The sequence below is a fragment of the Panthera pardus genome, unplaced genomic scaffold, assembly GCF_024362965.1.
Source record: "Panthera pardus isolate Hobbes unplaced genomic scaffold, ASM2436296v1 HiC_scaffold_21, whole genome shotgun sequence".
Lineage (NCBI taxonomy): Eukaryota > Metazoa > Chordata > Mammalia > Carnivora > Felidae > Panthera > Panthera pardus.
Genome location: NW_026526777.1, coordinates 15,271,977 through 15,288,758, shown reverse-complemented (window position 1 = coordinate 15,288,758; position 16,782 = coordinate 15,271,977). Strand labels below are relative to the sequence as shown.

The following is a 16,782-nucleotide window of genomic DNA, read 5'->3' as shown; positions in this document are numbered from 1 at the left end:
ACTATTCTTTTTTTGGCTTATGGATATCTAAACTAGTATCTTGAACATATGCCTTTATTATGCATCCAGAGCAATGCAGCTGCTGGGAACACTTGAATGTTATATTTTAGAGAGAGAAATACCAAGGGAAACAGTATGGGAAAATAAAACTATTAAAGTCCATGTTTAAATAAAGTCATATTCTCCATTCCATTACCAAGTGATACATACCATAGGCCAAATTCTGCCCTAGGTTATACGCACACTGTTCTCTTTCTGACTTTAGTGGTAATTGTTCATGTATAACTGAAGGCATCAGTTAGCCCTGTGGGCACAAGAATGCCTATCCACAAAAAAAAAGCACAAATTATCGGTCTTATTATATTTGGCTCTTAGATGAAAATGATATAATATAAATGACAATTCCATTAAACAAGATAGGTTTTAAAAAGCACTACCATCAAATTTTGACCATTACAAATTTTACAGAATTACCATAGTGGCATTTCAAGACTAGAGATCGTTGAAACAAATACATAGACATTGGAAAATACTCTCCCTTTTATAGCAACTTTCGATTTTAGTAGTATATGTAATAATGTGTACTATTTTATATATATTTTCTTTTTGTATTTTATAGCTATTGGCTATATATTTAGAGCTATTGGCCCTATTAACTGAGAATCAGCCATTTTCAAGCAAGAAAAAATGGTCAATTCTTCAAATACCACTTTCTAACTTGAAATATTTATTTATTCCCAGCTTGATTTAGATCTTGATTGGATGTGTTTTCCATAGGAAAGGACTTATTGAATTTAATTTTTTGCTGTGATATATGAGACTGATAACATTCAGATTTGAAAAGGATAAACATTACAATGTGATGTGTAATGATTTTCTGCAGACATTAGCTAATTTTTTTGACATACACACACACACACACACACACACACACACACACACACACACACACACACACATTGTTTCTATACTAATGGTTTATAGTAGTTACCAAATAGATTGGACTAGGAACAGGTGAAAATATATGGGTTGCTGGTCTGGAGGGAAAAAAAAAAAATTCCATAACATTATGTAAACCTCTAAGCTATCTTTTTCATCCTGTTTTAACACTTGATGTATATCTTTCTAAGAAACTCAGACCCTTCCCTCTTAGTGAAACCTTTTGCTATTTTCATCTCTGAGGAATTGTTCCCCTGCTTTTGGTCTATAGAATTTTTCCTTCCTCTTCTTCTCCACCTATTTAAATCCCATCTAGCTTCAAGAGTTAACTCACATGCTACTTTCCAAATGCATCTTTCCTGACATCTTTCCTGATCATTTCCAGTCTTGAATTCAGATTATTTTATTTTGTTACATACTTTTTAATCCATGGAGGAAGGAGGGAAAGAAGAAATAATACTTGGCCTTCACCCCAGATCAACGAAGACATAATGGAGTATGGGCATCAAAATATTTTCTAAAGTTTCTACAATACTAATGATTTCTACAATTGAGAATTATTGCCTTGAGCTGAATTCTAGCTCATTTGTGCCAAGTATCAAAAATCTGATTCTCCTCTAGTGTTTCTATTTAAGCAAATGAAACATATCCATCCAATTTATTGTCCAAGCCTGAAATCTGGGATTTATCAGAACTCCCTTCCCTTAACCTCCAATTTCTTCCATCAACAAGTTCTTTATTTTAAATTCCCAAATAGCTCTCAAACATGACCACGTCTCTAAATATCTGCTATCATTATTATAGCTCAGGGTATACTTCTGTCTCACTGGGGAGCATGAGCACAGCCTAACAACCTTTTATGCTTAACCTCACGCAAACTGTTCTCCTTCACTGAAACCAAAGGGGTTTTTATGAAAAGATCATCTGCTTAGGTGATACATTTTCCCTCCGTCCCCTTCCCCCTCCCCCCCCCATCTCCTGGTCCTTACATAAAACATTTCAGTACAGTCCCACTAAAAACATTTTAACATGGCCAACTATGTTCTTTAAAATATAGCCTCTTCCAAACCCTCTGGCTTATTTTACATGCTGTTCTGCTTTGCTGCATTCTACCCATACAGGCCTTTTAATTGTTCACATGGATCATATTCTCTTTTATGAAAGGGTGTTTGTGTGATTTGCTATGCATGTATAGAATGTTCTCTACCTTCTTTGCCTAGTTGAATCCTATGCATTCTATGGAATACATCTCATTATCCACTGAATTGTGTCCCCCACAAAGACAGATTGAAATGTTAATTCCCCTTGCTTATAAAAATGACCTTGTTTGGATATAGGGGCTTCCCAGATACAATCAGTTAAAATGAAGTCTTACTGAATTAGGGTGGGTCCTAATCTGATATAAGTAGGCTCTTTATAGGAAGAGAAGACACTGACACAAGCAGAGAAGATGGCCAGGTGATAATGGAGGCAGAGATTTGGTGTGAGGCATCTAAAGCTAAGAATTGCTGGGGTGCCTCAGTGGCTCAGTTGGTTAAACGTCTGACTTCAGCTCAGGTCATAATCTCACGGTTCATGAGTTCGAGCCCAGTGTTAGGCGCTGTGCTGACAGCTTAGAGCCTGGAGCCTGCTTTGGAATCTCTGTCTCCCTCTCTCTCTGCCCCTCCCCCAGTCGCTCTCTGTCTCTCTCCTTCAGAGATGAATGGACAAAAAACTTTTAAAAGCTAAGAATTGCTGGCAAACAGCAGAGGTCAAAAGCAAGGAAGGACACTCCTCAACAGGTTATAGAGAAAGCATGCATGGCTGTGTGGACACCTTGATTTCAAACTTCTAGCTCAAGAACTGTGTTACAATAAATTTTTGTTTTAAGCTACCCAGTTGGTGCCTTTTTTCAGGGCAGACCTAGAACACTAATACACATGTCTAATATAATTTCTTCAAGTAAGCCTTCCTTGACTTCAGTGATATGATCAAATTGTCCTTCATATGATCCCATAGAACATATCACAGTTATAATTTTGCTTTCATTGGTGTGATTATTTGATTGTCTTTTTCTCCTAATAGACTGTAAGCTCCATCATAGCAGACTATAATACGCTTTATCAAGCATTATTTTCTTTACATGTCACATTTATGGTGTAAGCCAAATAGGCTGGGGTTTATCTTTGTTCACAATTTCTAATGGGCAGGTAACATTTTGAGGAGTTACATGATTTTCCTTAAGGTTGCACAGTTTTTAAGTAAAATGTCAACAATTAAAGCCTTGCCCTCTGACTAAATATTGTAGTTTAAAGTCACATGCAAAAATATACAGAGAATAATTTTTACTTCAATGGTTTCACCTCTCTCCATAATCAAGTGGAAAGAATCCCTCCTTTTTATTTTGTTGGATCACAACAAGTCTTGGTTCTGCATGTCATGGATCAGGTGAGCAGGATGAGTTAAGTGGGATATTCTTTCTTTAACTCACTGTAGTCACTCCTGACTGCCATAAACCATAGACATATAGAGCAGAACTTTTTATAAAATTACACGCTGTTGTACATTTAAACCATTTGTCGCAATGAGTGATATAGTTGTAAAATACATTGATTTTAATTATTTGTACAAATCATGTCCATATGTGAAGCATTACAAATATTTACATTACAACAAACGGGAAGAAAAACAATTTATATTTATTTTACAAAAATGTCTTCAGTTCTTTGTTTTTTAGGTAAGGGGATTCAAATAACTACTCCTTAGATCATCATAGTGACCTAGGTTCATGGCAATTTATATTTTTAGCTAAAGATCAGAAAAACTAGAGACTATAAATCTAACTTAACCTATCCAAGGATCATTTTTCTCATCTCTGAAATGGAGATAAGCCAATGGCACAGAACTGTTACTAGCACTTAAAATTTAACCATATACCATGCTTAATACAGTACATATAATCGGTGCTCAATGACAGCTATTATTATCAGCATTTTTTAACTGATTATTCTAAAATATAATTTGGTAAATTCAATTAATATGTAATTAGTTTTGGATAACTAAAACTATTCAACTAACTCAGGTGACATTCGGCTGGCTGGATACAAACAGAAGGCTTTGCACAAATAAGCAATGTTTAACATTTGCATCGACACTTGTAGGTAAAAGCTTTGGAAATTATTAAAGAAACAATGTGGATTGAGAGTCTTTTGGGATGAGAATTGAGGTGGTATTCCCATGAGAATCCCAGTGCACAGAGCTTACTGGACTGAATGAGGAAGCTTCCATCAGGTTGCATGGACATTCCATGTTCCCTCAATCAATAGGGACATGGGAATACCTTTATAAAGTGTGCACATGGGCATACACCGCAGAGATTAATTGAGAGACTTGGTTTATCTATTCTCGCAAATGTTGGCTAAATTGCATTTTCTTTTTCTTCAGAACTATCAATAGTTTTCCTTTTTCAGATTGAATACATAAATCAAAAGAACGTATTTCATGAACAAACAGTGATTATGAACCCCCCCTATTCTTCATCTATTGATTCCAAAAACTTGATTTACCATGCATTCTTTCCTTCATTGTATTAGATTAGAACTGCTCTTTTTCACATTACCGTGGCTAGAACCGTCTTTGGCTCTTGAACTGTCAGGGTCTCAAGGAGCCTTCAAAAAGAGCATAGAAAATGCATATAACCTCCCTGCTAAACCATTTCTTGCTTCCAGAGTTGCAGTATCTTATCAGTTTCAAATTATAAATTGCTTTACTGTATTTCAGCATAATTACTGAAGGATTTCTATACTGATGGTTCTTTGATGCTATTTGTCCTATAAAATACGTGGAACTGTTTAAGGGAAAACAGTATTTTCATAAGAAAGGCTGAGTTTCTACTTTTAAATGATAGGCATCTAAATGTGAGCATGCTGTTAAGTTGTCTCACCTACCAACCCATAACGAACTGTGGAAGTAAAATTCTTCAGGTATTTCAAAACTTTTTTTTGAGAAAGAAAATCAAAAGAGATCTCTCACAAGAACTAGAAGCACGTGCTGATTCAATATGAAAACTAAGCTTTAAAAAATCTGCTAATGTTATCAGTGTTCCCCATTTGATAATAAAAAGTCTGAATTGATTTTTTCCAGGTTTAGTACAAAAAATATGACATAACGAATTTCAGCTTGATAAAATTTGAAATAGCCAATATATTAAACCCCAAAGTGAAATTTAAATTGGCAATCGTGTCAGATTCAAGTCCCTGAATGAATATTAATTTAAAAACTAATCATTTTCCAACAGGTTGAAGCTTCAAAATGCTAGTTCTAGAATAAAAGCTGTTAGATCCATTACTATAACATCAGGCATCTTTTGTTTAAGAAACTAGACCTCCAATGTTCAGTATGTCTGCCTCTTCCTGGCATCTTTTTTGCCCAGGGACTTAATTATTTAAAACTCATTTCTGTTTTCTGAATTTGGGAAATTAAAATTCTGATTTTACTGATGGAAAGCTGATACTGAGTGAACTGTCTGAGGTAAGGTGTAAGGTCAGACCTGTTCATTAATTTTATGTCACTAGCCCTTTGTAAGTTAAATTCTGGTTTCTGAGCCAATTTTATGAGTAAAGGTGTTTTATTTTTACACACACATATACACACATGCACACGCACATCCCATATAAATTCATTGCTTTATGACCATATTGGAAGATGAGTAAAAATATGCATACACATTAATTAGATTTGCAATCCGAAATGAGACTAAACTGGATTATCGATTATGTGCTCTATCTTATGCCCAGCATGGTAGAAATCTCTAATTCACAAATCAAACAGAATTTGGATGTACTATATGATAATGCAACAGCAAGTTACATTTTATAACATATTCTTTGCAGGTATACAGTGACAGAGTTGGAAACTGCTTTTGTCCATATCTTGGCCAGAAAATCTACCAAAAAAGATGTTTCTCTATGAATGCTAGACAGCGTGGGGAAGCAGAGAAAAGCATAAGCCGGATGGTAAGCTCACAGAGCAGGCTCTGTCACCATCTAGACAACCCCACACAACTCAAGAGCTTTCTTTTCTTTATTTTTTAGAGACTGAGAAAGAGGGCATAAGTGAATGGAGGGGGAGAGAGAGAGAGAGAGAGAGAGAGGGAGAGAAAGAGAAACAGAGCTTACCCGAAGCATGGTAGAGCTTGCCCGAAGCAGGGCTCAAGCTCACAAACCGTGGGATCATGACCTGAGCAGAAGTCAGATGCTTAACCAACTGAGCCACCCAGGCGCCCCACTCAAGAGCTTTTTGTACTTCAACTGTGCCTCACTTCACACTCCACTTACTCCTTTATGTGCATTCAGAAAGAATTCAGGGGAGCCTCCCTTTATCACCTAGTCCAAACCTCATATCACATAAGTAAGGAAACTAAGTCAAATGGTTTTGTTAAGACGACCGAGTAGCATTACTTGAATAAATTCTCCCTAATTGTGATCTCTTATCCTCCCTACTACACTATAACACCTTTTAAAGAATGAGCATGTTCCTTTTTCAACATCTATAATATGAATTGTTATAAATTTCATAATATCTTAAATGTATTCAAACTGATGTCAAATTTAAAGGAAGCCTATGCAGAACTCTGATTTAGAGTCAATAATCACTCTAATTTTCATTTGAATGAATCTAGATTCTCATAATGCTGGGTGTCTCCAAATCCACTAAAAAATGCCAGGTGAACCAGTGACTGATCGATATGGTTTTTCTAATGTTTTATGACCACTTCATAGTTTTAATGTAAAATGAAGAATGGGGGAAAACTTATGCAAAAAAAAAAATAAAAGAAATATACAAATTGGACAGGACAAGTTTTCTCTTGATAGTCAAACAGGTATGAAATAAAGCAGTCTCATTAAATCATAAGGACTTTAACCTTTTCTTTAAAGAAGGGAACAACTTAATGATTTATAAAGAAATTTTTTGTCTAAACTAGGAAATGACTCATATTTGACATGTATTGAAATGATAATGCTGATTTCAACAGGCACTCTAAGAGCATTTTACTCCTAGGAGAGTCATTCAGTCATGGTTACCTTTTCACATTTGGATTTTAAACTTTCTTTTGTAAAGCTTTTAATGTACTATTGCCTGCCAAAACATGGCAGTTTCACAGATAAGGCAAAATAAAGGGAAGTAAAAAAAAAAAACAAAAAACATTTTTTAACAATTGTTTATACAAAGATACGTAACCAACATTATCTATTTGACATCTTCTTCAACAGTTTCTATTTTCCTATTTTTAACATTATAAACCAATTCTGTTGCACTGGTCAGTGGGGGAAATGGACAATTTCAAGATATAGAACAAATTAGTCCCCTATCTGTAACTACCGAACAAATGAGAACTAAACACCACCAGATTGAACCCATCATGTGCTATAGACAGGGCCTTATAACCAGACATGATTTACCCTCCAAACCCTAGTGCTCTGGAATGTTGCCCCCTGCCAACTGCATTTGATAAACCCATACGCTAAGTAAAAGCCAAGTAGATAAGGCAAAACACCCTGATTTGATATGACTTTGTCAATACCTTCCTGTAGAAATCAATCATTGTTACCTCTTTGCATTTATATTTTAAATTTTCTTCCTAAGGCCTTTAATGCACTACGCAAAGGCATGACAGAACTTCACAGTTATAATCAGGCAAAACAAAGATATGTCACAAAGTATACTGAAATCCTCAAGAATGATATCTGTGCTGAAATAAACTCTAAAACCCAAATAACAATTCTCAAAGCCCTCTAAGGAAGTCTACTTGATAACTGCTTCAGGCTACAAGAACAGTGTGAGAAATCAAAGATCATTTCAATAAAAAAAATTAGGGTATGGGATGCCTGCGTGGCTCACAGATATCTGTGCTGAAATAAACTCTAAAACCCAAATAACAATTCTCAAGGCCCTCTAAGGAAGTCTACTTGATAACTGCTTCAGGCTACAAGAACAGTGTGAGAAATCAAAGATCATTTCAATAAAAAAAATTAGGGTATGGGATGCCTGCGTGGCTCAGTTGGTTCAGCATCTGACTCCTGGTTTCTGCTCAGGTGATGATTCAATGATTCAGTTTATCAAGCCCCATGTCAGGCTGCAAGATGACAGCACAAAGCTCCTTGGGATTCTCTCTCTCCCACTCTCTCTGCTCCCTCACCTGCTCATGTTCTCCCTCTCTAAATAAATAAATAAATAAATAAATAAATAAATAAATAAATAAATAAATAAATAAATAAACGTAAAAAAAGAATAAGGGTACAATTATCCTCTAGTGTGAATGGGGTTTGCACGAACCCCTATTTGGCCACTCCTGTGAGTATGAGGAATTGGGACTACACACACGGGACCTCTGGTATGAAAGACAAGGATGACTTTTGGCCACATTGGGCCATTCCAGTACCCTGGAGAAAAAAAAAACAAAACAAAAAAACAAAAAAAGGATACACTCTGTCTGCATTCCCAGGAACTGTAAAATACCAGATAGCTCACAGTTCTCTCAGCCTTTAACAGCTTCTAAGGCTAAAACAAACTGTGGCTGACAACTAAAGTAATAATATAACACTTTCTGAGTGTTTGAAGTGTAAAGTTCATTAGTTCTAAGGTCAGCATTTTAATGCAACAGCCAAATTTCACTCACATCATCAGATGCTATCTGGGAAAGACAGCCAGGCTGGGGGGGAGGGGGCGGTAATGCTGCCATGACTGGTAAAATTAGTACTAGGCACTGAAAGAGCCCTTCCACATTGTTTAGCAAAATATACTAACCAAATAAAACAAAAATTCCCTGAGGTTGTCATCATCCCAAAGAGCATTGTCCTAAGCTTCTGTGGGAGTTTTCACAGCAGTGGTGAGGGGGGAAATGCCGGACTATCAAGCGATACATCATTAGGTCATTTAAATGTTATTTTTCTTTAGTTGTCATTTACACGTAAATGAAATCTAAAAATACTGCTTCAGATCTTGTGGGGAGATGCCATGTAAGGAAAGAAAGGAAGACGGATCCTCGTGTTTAACCAAATGTTAAATATTTTTTATTTTACTCACCTGCACACTAAGATGAATCCATTTCTTCACAAGAATTCTCCCCAGTGTCATTACTTTTATTGGAGGCTGCAAACCATTTACTGTGCGATAATAAAACATGGTCTCTTTCTCAGATATTGTAAGTTTGAACACAATCTGCCCATCCACCGTCTTTTCTATAACACACCTTAGGAAGCAACCAGAAAAGAGAAAAGGTCAGCATCCAACCAAAAGACACGCTAAGGCAATTGTGCAGTTACGGGGGCATGAAAACCCCACTCAGAAGGTGCAAGTGAATTAGTGCCTGAACGCCATTCTATGCAGAGCCAAGTTTCACTCCAATTAAGAAGCCCTTTAATTTCAATTTTTAAAAAATGGAATCTTTATTTACAGTATATTCCCCAGAACCTCAACACCCTTTATTAGAGATTAATGGTGGAAACGACAGTGGTTGAGTCATCCTGCAAAACCAACATTTAGCCTATTGGCTCATTAGTCTTCTGCTATTTCTTTTATAGGAAGCAGCACGCTACGCTACGTCCGGCTTGGGTATTGAGTCACCGGTGCAAATCTCTCTCTCTTTTTTTTTAATGCAAAGAGAATTTAGTGTCCATAGAAGACTGCTAGCCCTGAAGTCAGAAGTGCTCGATTGAATTCCCATGATGAAATGGAGAATGGACAACTACAGCTTCTTCTTACTTCATCATTGACTGGCCAGAAGTCAAAGCCAGTGTCTGTAAGAGGACTGGCTGGCTCTCCATGGCCACACAGTCCAACTGAGACACCGAGATAATGTTGATGATCTTGGATAAAAGCTCATACAATCTTCTAAAGAACACAGTGAAATCACATTTTGATAAAAAAGAAGAATTGTCAAGAACTTTCTAGCTCTTCTGTCAGGCCAACTATCCAACTATTTTTTAAAAATGACTTCTATCCTTACCACAGTGGCACACTTACCCCATCCCTTTAAGTCGACAGATGGTGTTTTTATAAATATTTATTTTCTATGTTAATTTGTGTTTAATATAAGTTATTTTAAGTTAATTATATCGTTGCATATTACCAGACACTGAACAGAAACAGTTATGAACTTAAGCTCACTCCTATCACATTCAATGTAGCAACTCAACATTTTAGCAGAATATTATAAATGCTTGCTTGTAGTCTCCTGAGTGGATTATTCCCAAAGATCTGTTATTTAAAGACAAATATCCCTGACATTAGCCATTAACATCTCCCCAAATGACTAGCTCTGAAAGATGCCCATCAGCCTACATGTCACAGACAAGAACTCAACAAGGTGGCACTTCCCAGGGAGGAGAATTTCATCAGATGCTGGAGGAGTCTGGTTCCCTTTCTTCACCCAGTTGCCTCCTACTCAGCTCAGCATCTCCACGATTATGCCTGGTCGTGGAATACCCTTCTTCCTGGCTGAAGACTGCTGAAGGGGCCTTCCTTGGTATTCACTTGCTGCCTCAATAATGACACTGATACAGGGCTCCCGAGTGGCCTAGTCAGTTAAGCTTCCGACTCTTGATTTCAGCTCAGGTCATGATCTCACTGTTCATGAGTTTGAGCCCCATGTCAGGCTCTGCACTGACAGTGGAAGAGCTTGCTTGGGATTCTCTCTCTCCCTCTCTCTCGGGCCCTCCCCCACTTGTGCACGTGCATGCGCGCTCTCACTCTCTCTCTCTCAAAATAAATAAACATTTTTTTTAACGTAATGACACTGATCCATCTGTCTTCCCATTAGTCATGAGTTTTCTGAGAACAAAGCAGAGCCTGATATAGAGCAGACTCTCAAGAGATGATGTTCAATGACCAAATCAAGAAGAGAAAGTATCAAAGAGGCAAAGATAAGATGGGGAAAACCAAGAATAATTACTAAATATGTCTTAAAACTTTCCTTACAGGTTACGTTTTCCACAAATTATTGCTTCTCACTTGCATTTATTCTTTTGTGGAGTTAAGAGGTAAGAATAAGATTGGAGAACACTTACCAGTTACTATTTCACTGTTACTGGTCTTCCTAGATTTTGTACACGTATTTCGTGATAAAGTTATGAGAACAAGTATATTTTTTAACATAGGCAAATAGATTGGCATAAAGGTTTTATATAAAGTAGAGATAAGGCTTCATAGAAATTCTGTGTTTTTTTAACCCTTTGGTGGATAGATATTTTTAAATCACCAGGATGAAAAGAGTTGTCTCTTTACCCCCTGCCATAAGATCTCTAAGGTCTAAGAAGAGTTTGCCTGCATTCGTTTTACTTGAGTTTAAACCAACAAGTTAAAATGTGACCATTACTCAAGAATGTATTTGCCAAATGCAGGCTTATTTTCCCAAGCTTACTGAAAATGCATTTCTTAATATGTTATTGATTATCTTCCTTGCTATTTTGTTTGCTTGTAAACATACTAGCTTTGGTAGATAATGAATGTGAAAGGAAGGCAGGTAGCAAAATATTTAGGAACTGGATTTATTCTGCTCCTGGATAAACAATAATTGGATAATCCATGTTTTGTTTGTTTTACTTATCTAGTGCAAACACCCCGAAATTCCCCCAATTCCCATAGTTATTTTAGTTTTGAGAATGAAAACGACCTTGATGCATGGAACTCTCCAGACCGTAAACCATGTGCCACTGCCTCTATCAATACCCCTCTATCTTATTTATACTAAATGATACCAATAGGAGAAGAATTTGGTAGAGACAGATCTCCTGGGGAGGGGGAGGGGGCACTTGGGGGAAAAAAAAAAAAGTTTTTCCCAGCCATATTTGCCAACAGACAATTCTTGGACACTCTTTACATAAACGGAGTAGGTTGGCTTTACTGACATTTCAAACAGTAAGAAAACAGGGTTTTCTTTTAGGGATGACACAGAAATAGAAATAATGCTTTGTGATCATTTTCACTTCACATGAAGAAAAATGCCGACTTTCACTTGGCAAATTAAAACTAAACACCAAAGACATTTAAGTCATATTTGCTTATAAGATTATAAGACTTTTCTGGTTTGTTTCACAAGTTTTTAGATATTTGGTTAATGCTCTCAAACAAAGAAACTGTCACAAGGGGGAGAGCCAAAAGCTCTACAGGAAGACAAAAGATAAACAAAAAGTGCCTCAAAACTTCCTTACTTATTCAAATCTCCAGATCGGCTCTAAATACTTAGGGAAAACACGAGATGTCAGTTTTAGAAAATATTACAGAATGAAAACCAAGTGATTATATAAACAAAAAATGACAAAGCCCCACTACAAACTCACTGAAGGCATTTCTAGTGGGATCGATGGCATAAAATCTATTGGGACTCTTTTATGCTTATCTATATATTTCCAAACAGGAGACACGACAAGGCAAAGGGCAAAAAGCTGTATCCTTTCAGAGTTAGAGGATTATTCATTTATTCAACTCATGTTATTGGGCATCTTCCATGAGTCAAACAAACACCTCTTCCTGGGAAAATACGGATGAATTAAAGACAGTCCTAAGCCCTTAGAGAGCCATCTGCCTGATGAAAATTTTATACTCCAGCAGGAGCAGGTTGTTTATAAAAACCTAGATCAAGACTTAGGAAATATCAATTATTTGTACTAGTAGCCCGTGCACTGTAAAGCTCACACTGAGCCTGGCTGAGCCTCTGAAGGCCAAGACCAAAGGTTTGGCTAAACGACCAGGGAATACATGAGACACGTGTAAACACGTCTGTCTGCAAGGAAGCTATCTTAACATACTCTTTTTTGAGGGCTCACTTCATCCATGGAAAGGAGAAACAACTGTAAATTTGGGAAAACAATATTTGCAATGTAAACTTAAACAGGAAGACGGCCATAGCAACTGGTCTTCAACTGCATGGATTCCAGCGTTCGCCTTCGTTTCTAGTTTAAGGATTCGTGTTGCAACAGTCTTCACTACTATGGCTCGGGACCCCTAGGAAAGCTTACACTCACTCCACTACTTACATTACACCTTCCTTCTCAGGTTTCAGCCACACAGCTAGAGTAAATGATGCCGCCAGCCTTGGAGAAGGAGGAGAAGAAAAGCAATTCTTGTGATTTCCAAAAATAAAACTTGTGGAATTGCTATGAGCGTTGGGACACAGATCACGCTTGTCTACGGTGATGCAGCTCCCGAGGCCCGCGGAGAACAGGGCGATGTGGCCGGGCGGTGAAGACCTGTATGGGCAGTCCTGGATGCACATCCGCTGGGTACAGAACTGCAGACTGGCGGCAGCAGTGGAGCTCTGACAAAAAGTGCTGCGGCCTGGGAGCCCACATGTTGCTTGGGGTGGCACGATGGAAACATTCTTGAAAGCTCCCACGTTCTCCAGCCTCGGGAAAAGGCCCTGTGAGTCAGCCAGCGAGATGGCAGCGAAATACGCAAAGGTCAATGTTGCAATGACGTGGGACAAGAAGCGGAAGCCCGGTGAAAGAGCCAGGCGACTCATGTTCACAAAAAAGCATTCTCCTCCTGATAAAGCATTCCTAAATAAATAATAAGGCCAATGCCGCCTGCCAGCAACACTTTAAAGCAGGGTGCTTTAAGTAACGTTGAGATACTCCATTTTCGGGAAGCTGCAGACACGTTTTCACACTGAGGTAATACCACAGACGTTCTTAGCAACGGTGAAGACATGAGTAGCAGCTGGTGTCTGGGAATCAAAAACAAAGTGTCAAGGAAAAGCTGCTACATCTTTAAAATTTAAGTTCATCCCAAGCCTGCGGACTGTGAGCCCCCCATGAGAAACATTACTGAACTTCTCAAAGAGCAAAAACATTCTGAAACACACTGTCTAGAGGAAAACACTTATTCCTTGGTTAGGTAACCTTTGTACCGGGCAAATCAGACACTTTGAAAGTGCCCAGGACGACCAGTTTCCCACGTATAGTCATACACGGATACACATATACTTCTTGTGAATACATTTCACCACACAGCAATTTAAGAGTGCTACTCTCCCCCAGGGAATTAGCACTATCTACTTAACAAGGTAAAGAATTGCATAGATTTTCTTTAGACGGGCACCTTATGTTGTAGCACACAGCTAACTTACAGATGTCCGAAATAAAGCTGGCAAAGCGCTTTGGGCCTTTCCCCCAACCCAGCATGTGCAGCAACTTTAAGCTCACAGGAAAGCTGATTAGAAACCCAACACCATCTGTCTGTCCTATGCCTTAGTATTTAGCAAACGTTTGTGTTCGTGTTTCCTCCTATGACTATGTATTTGTAGGTTAAATATGGACCCCTAATACTGTGTAAGTAATTGTATTGATAAATAAGCTGAATTACCATCTCTTTATTGCATTTCAACCAGTCCCCTCAGTGTGACAAATGGCTCTTCACAGGACCGCTGTCCCTCGTTGCCTGGCAACGCTGCGGTAACCCCGGGGTTACTCTTAGCAAATAGGCCACAGCAGCAGGAATTCTGCAAGGAAGACGTGGGTGCCCAAGTAAAGTATTCTGCACGGCAAACACTTGGTTACCTGAAACTCAGAGCGCAGTCTGCTTGGTGGCCCGCCTGGAACTGAACTCCCCAGGCTTCCAGCAGGTGCTTCAAGCAGTGGGAGGGACCTGGATGGGGCCAGGCATGCATAATTTTAAAGTAGCAGTACACCTTAACCCATAATCCCCATTTAGCCCCTCCCCTTTACCGCTTTCGCACACCTCCATCCATTTAATCATGGAGTCAAAATGACCCGCCACTAATACAGTAACACAAGGAGTCATTTCCAGTGCCCTTTCTCCTTTCTGGGGAAACAAAATGGAATTCTAAACCTTACTATACTGAGGCCCTAACAGCTTGGTCCATGGATGTAAGTTTCTGTTGACCGCTTTATTGTTGCTGCCTTCTTCACCCCTGGATACCCCCTTCTAAAAACACGTTTCTCTACTTCATGAGGAGCAGCTGATGTTATCTCTAAATGTTGCATTTGGAAATGAGAGATTTTAATTAAACTACAGAAGCAAGAGGATTATTGACTTTTTAGCTGCCTAATTGGATATGAATATGTATATATGCATGAGTACATGTTTGATGTCAATTCTATGTAGTTTCTATTATATTCAAAATTCTCCCTTCTCTACTGAGATATCTCATCCTAGATGCGAAATATTCTGAAGCAACTGATACATCTATTGCTTCATTCTTATCTTAAAAATGGAAAACTTGTTTGGGAAAAAACTAGGTGATTGTGGTTCTGTTTTCTGTAAGTTATCCTCTTCAGAAAAATGTTTAGAAATGAGAGAACTGTTTTTGGTGTTTCTTGTTAGTAAGGCAGCCAGAGACAAACCCAAAGTGTCATCTCTTTGATTTCCTTTCCTGTCTCTTCAATGAGAGGCGTAGAAACCACAACCTTTTATATATCAAGCTTATCAGGACTAGGTGCTTCTAGAGAAAACTTTCACCTTTTGTCAAAATATCCTATTTTCCACTTGTCGGTTATTACAATCTTATAAGGGCAAATTTCATTAAAAACAAATACTAATGTAATACCAGCTAATATATAATTCCTTGAGAGCTTGGGAAGATACATTTGGAAATAGATACATAGGATTCAGTGAATTAGACAAATGCATTGTTCAGACCTGTTACAAAACATGCACATTTGCCTTTAAACAATCTACTCAATCTCTGGCTTGCCCTTATGCCTTGTGAATCCAAGGCCTAACTTTTTAAATTGTGTATCTTCAGTGTATCTTTTGGGTCACCATTCAGGGGATGAGAATCCTTCTACCATATAACTGCTGCTTTGTAGTAGGAAGTCATGACTCAAAATAGACAATCTAAGATTAGCGACTCTGCTCCACATTCAGAAACTCTGCCTGTAATTTGCAAAGGCAGACAATGGATTGACACATCCCTCAACTTTTGCTTTTGGGTACTATCAATCTTGAGGACACATCCAGTAAATGAATTGGGCACCAACAGTTCCACCACCCCTAGAAGTGCCTGAGAAAGAAGTTTAGAAAAAATGAACATGTACAGGAGGAAAATTTAGCTAACTACGGACACTTTCTCCCCCCCACCCCCCCCACCCCCATATATTTCTGCGGATTCACTGAGTAATTCTGGTTTGGATCAGCATGGATGAGTTTGGATGGTCTGGTTTGGCCTCACTCTCTCATCTAGTGGTCGCCTTGACAGTCATGGGAGCATACCCCAGGCTCATTCTGATAGGAGCAGAAAGATTCTTAGCAGCATAAGATGGGAGGTTCCCATGTGAAGTACTTGTCATGCCTCTGCTCGCATCACATTTGCTAATGTCCCAGTGACCAGAGCAGTCACATGATGAGGTCAAGAGTCAATGGCTATAAAATAGACCCTATTCTTCAAAGAAGGAATGGCAAAGTCACACTGCAAGGGGGCACACAGAATGAAGAGAATTTGTGAGCGTTTTGCAATCTACCAAAGAGAGGTGCTAGCAATTTCTTTTTCTCGCTGAGAAAACATCACGTCACATTGAATCAGAATTTCCTTGTTTTGAAAAAGTCCAGAAAATAGTGTTTTAGTAAGACAACTCTAAGTAAGTTCATACTCCTTATTCTGGAAAAGCTTACTATAATAAGCTAAGTTTTTCAAACACCTGAGAGTGAGTTTTGATGGGCAAAATCAAGAAGTATCCCTTATTCCTGGATTTTTAGCATCCATGGATTTACTATTAAAATTGTTTCACTTCTGGCATAACTGATCAAGAAAACATAATAGATGTATAATAATATTGGATATGATAATACAGGCATAAACTATAGATATAATCTGATTACAAATATAAGAATATATTGTAGGCAACT

The 16,782-nt window shown here is 38.1% G+C and overlaps 1 protein-coding gene across 3 annotated transcripts in view; it reads right to left on the bottom strand.

Annotated features, from left to right (window-relative positions):
- Positions 1–14,554, bottom strand: part of USH2A (usherin) — a 739,062-nt gene extending 724,508 nt beyond the window's left edge. For all 3 annotated transcript variants that reach the window (XM_019465619.2, XM_053908979.1, XM_053908980.1), the window contains exons 1-3: positions 14,475–14,554; positions 12,954–13,642; positions 9,004–9,169 (exon numbers count right to left, since the gene is read on the bottom strand). In XM_019465619.2, the coding sequence (XP_019321164.2) occupies positions 9,004–9,169; positions 12,954–13,438 (651 nt within the window). In that variant the 5' untranslated portion in view covers positions 13,439–13,642; positions 14,475–14,554. The remainder of the gene's footprint in view (positions 1–9,003; positions 9,170–12,953; positions 13,643–14,474) is intronic.
- Between the last annotated feature and the right edge of the window lie 2,228 nt (positions 14,555–16,782).